At 34.9% G+C, this 1,841-nt stretch overlaps 1 protein-coding gene across 1 annotated transcript; it reads right to left on the bottom strand.

Annotated features, from left to right (window-relative positions):
• Positions 1-503: 503 nt before the first annotated feature.
• On the bottom strand, positions 504-1,335 carry LOC108360093 (mitochondrial import receptor subunit TOM5 homolog). The gene is made up of 2 exons (XM_017612255.1): positions 949-1,335; positions 504-728 (listed from the first exon to the last, which is right to left on the bottom strand). Exons 1-2 carry the CDS (start codon positions 1,058-1,060, stop codon positions 697-699), a joined length of 144 nt encoding a protein of 47 aa, XP_017467744.1. The 5' UTR covers positions 1,061-1,335; the 3' UTR covers positions 504-696.
• Positions 1,336-1,841: the final 506 nt, after the last annotated feature.

Genomic DNA, 1,841 nt, shown 5'->3' with positions numbered 1-1,841 from the left:
AATTTTCATACGATAGACGATAAACGCTTGCAAGCNATGGTTATAATTCCGTTTTTTTAATTTTTCTCGAAATATGCATATAAAATATCCCCCTATTATGAATTTTCATACGATAGACGATAAACGCTTGCAAGCGTATCGTACAAAATCAGTTCTCGTATTATCGTTTTCATACGCCCGACAGATGTATTCCTGTGGATGGCTGTGGTTTTTGTTCACTTCTTATTGTGAACCAGCACAAATCAGCTACGCTAATTATCGGATTTCATACAACATCGATTCGTAATAGAGAATTTGAGAATGCAAGCGTATATCGTGCATCGTACGAATTCGTAATAGGGGGTTTACAAAGATATGCATATCAAATAAAAGGTCTATTACCTTTCCCACCATATCCACATTTTTAAAATCGGTGCAATAGTTTTGGAAGTATAAACATTTGAAAATATTGAAAATTTCACCTTTACCCCCTTCAGCTCCGACCAAATCAATTACCACCAAACAAAGGTTTACACCTTTCAAATTTTAATTTTTATTTACCCTCAACGGCCGCTACACTGCATTTATGTCAAAACAAGTTACAATTTTTAATTTAACATAGGTATACTAAATTAATCTGGGTTTTAAAGCTTTCATTTTTCGCTTTTAATGATGTGTACTATACAGGCTCCGTAATTCGCTGAATTGGGCCAAATACTAGGCTTTTATTTTACCCAACACAAAGGGTGCTGCAAAATAAAGAATCAAGTTAGTTATGTACACACATTGGCTGCATTTCTTTATACATTCCAGATAACCCAATCTCGCTGAACACGCTAGGAATGTATATCAACATATTATCCAGAACGTTCCAACAAATAAACGACAAGGTTGGTTCCAAACGTTAAGAATGTATAAAGAAATAAAACCCATAATACATTGTATTAAATAATTATGCGACGTGCTAACCTAATCGGATAGCAGCGCAAAGCACTGCAAAGAAAACAATGTTGTTTCTAACATCAGCCTGGATTCGCTTCTTTTCTTCAGCCGGGTCAATTTGTGGAGGCATACGAAACATATTGTTTTATTCTTTGTTTTTTAAGAGTTGGTTCTCAATCTTAGTCAAAATCAATAGTAGTAGTGCACTTTAGCGGAAACAGGTCAAAATGGACGATAGTATCAATCGACCCGTCTTGACGCCAATAATAATAATTGATATTACAATGACGGTTTGTATTATACACTTTTACCTAATCAATATATTCAACAAAACAAACTTCACGTGCAATTCAATTTGAGATGCAGAGGTTTAGATAGGGATCAATCGATACAAGTAAATCCAAGTAGGTACATACTCGATACTTTTCTCAATTTACCAAGTATTTTTGTACTCAATATTTTTTACTACGTCCCAAGTAGGTATCGAAAAAAAAGTACTTGTATCGGAAGCGCAAAACTTATGGGCTGTTTTTGCTTACGCGCATTTAGCTCTAAATGCTACTCTAAAAATACATTAGGAGCGTTCCTTATCTCCCAGAAATAGTCAGAAAAAGTCCGAAGTAGTCAGATTTGGTCCAAAAAGCGTTCCTTAACTCGGAAATTACAGCTAAAATGAGAGAGCAACTCCCAGTGAGAGTGACTCTCATCAGTCCGAAGTAGTCAGATTTAAGTTGCGTTTTTTTACTCATTTCCAGTAAAATCCAGTAAAAGTTTTTACGAATTTTCATGTTTTGGCGTTCTCGTACGCAAAAACTTGCAAAGTAGGGGAAATTGAGAGCGAAAAATGACAGCTGAAGTTGTAAGTTTTTACTGGATTTTACTGGATAAATTTTTACTTGTAAGAATTTGCCAGTACGAAA

This window comes from Rhagoletis zephyria, unplaced genomic scaffold, assembly GCF_001687245.7.
Source record: "Rhagoletis zephyria isolate East Lansing unplaced genomic scaffold, Rhagoletis_zephyria_1.1 Rzeph_scaffold_00518, whole genome shotgun sequence".
NCBI lineage: Eukaryota > Metazoa > Arthropoda > Insecta > Diptera > Tephritidae > Rhagoletis > Rhagoletis zephyria.
Note: the sequence above shows the minus strand (reverse complement) of the source record. Positions and strands in the feature narration are given on the sequence as shown.

Coding starts and splice junctions, on each gene's coding strand:
- LOC108360093 (XM_017612255.1), bottom strand. CDS start 1,060: ATGTTTCGTATGCCTCCACAAATTGACCCGGCTGAAGAAAAGAAGCGA. Junction 729..948: donor TTGCGCTGCTATCCGATTAG/GTTAGCACGTCG, acceptor TTTATTTTGCAG/CACCCTTTGTGTTGGGTAAA.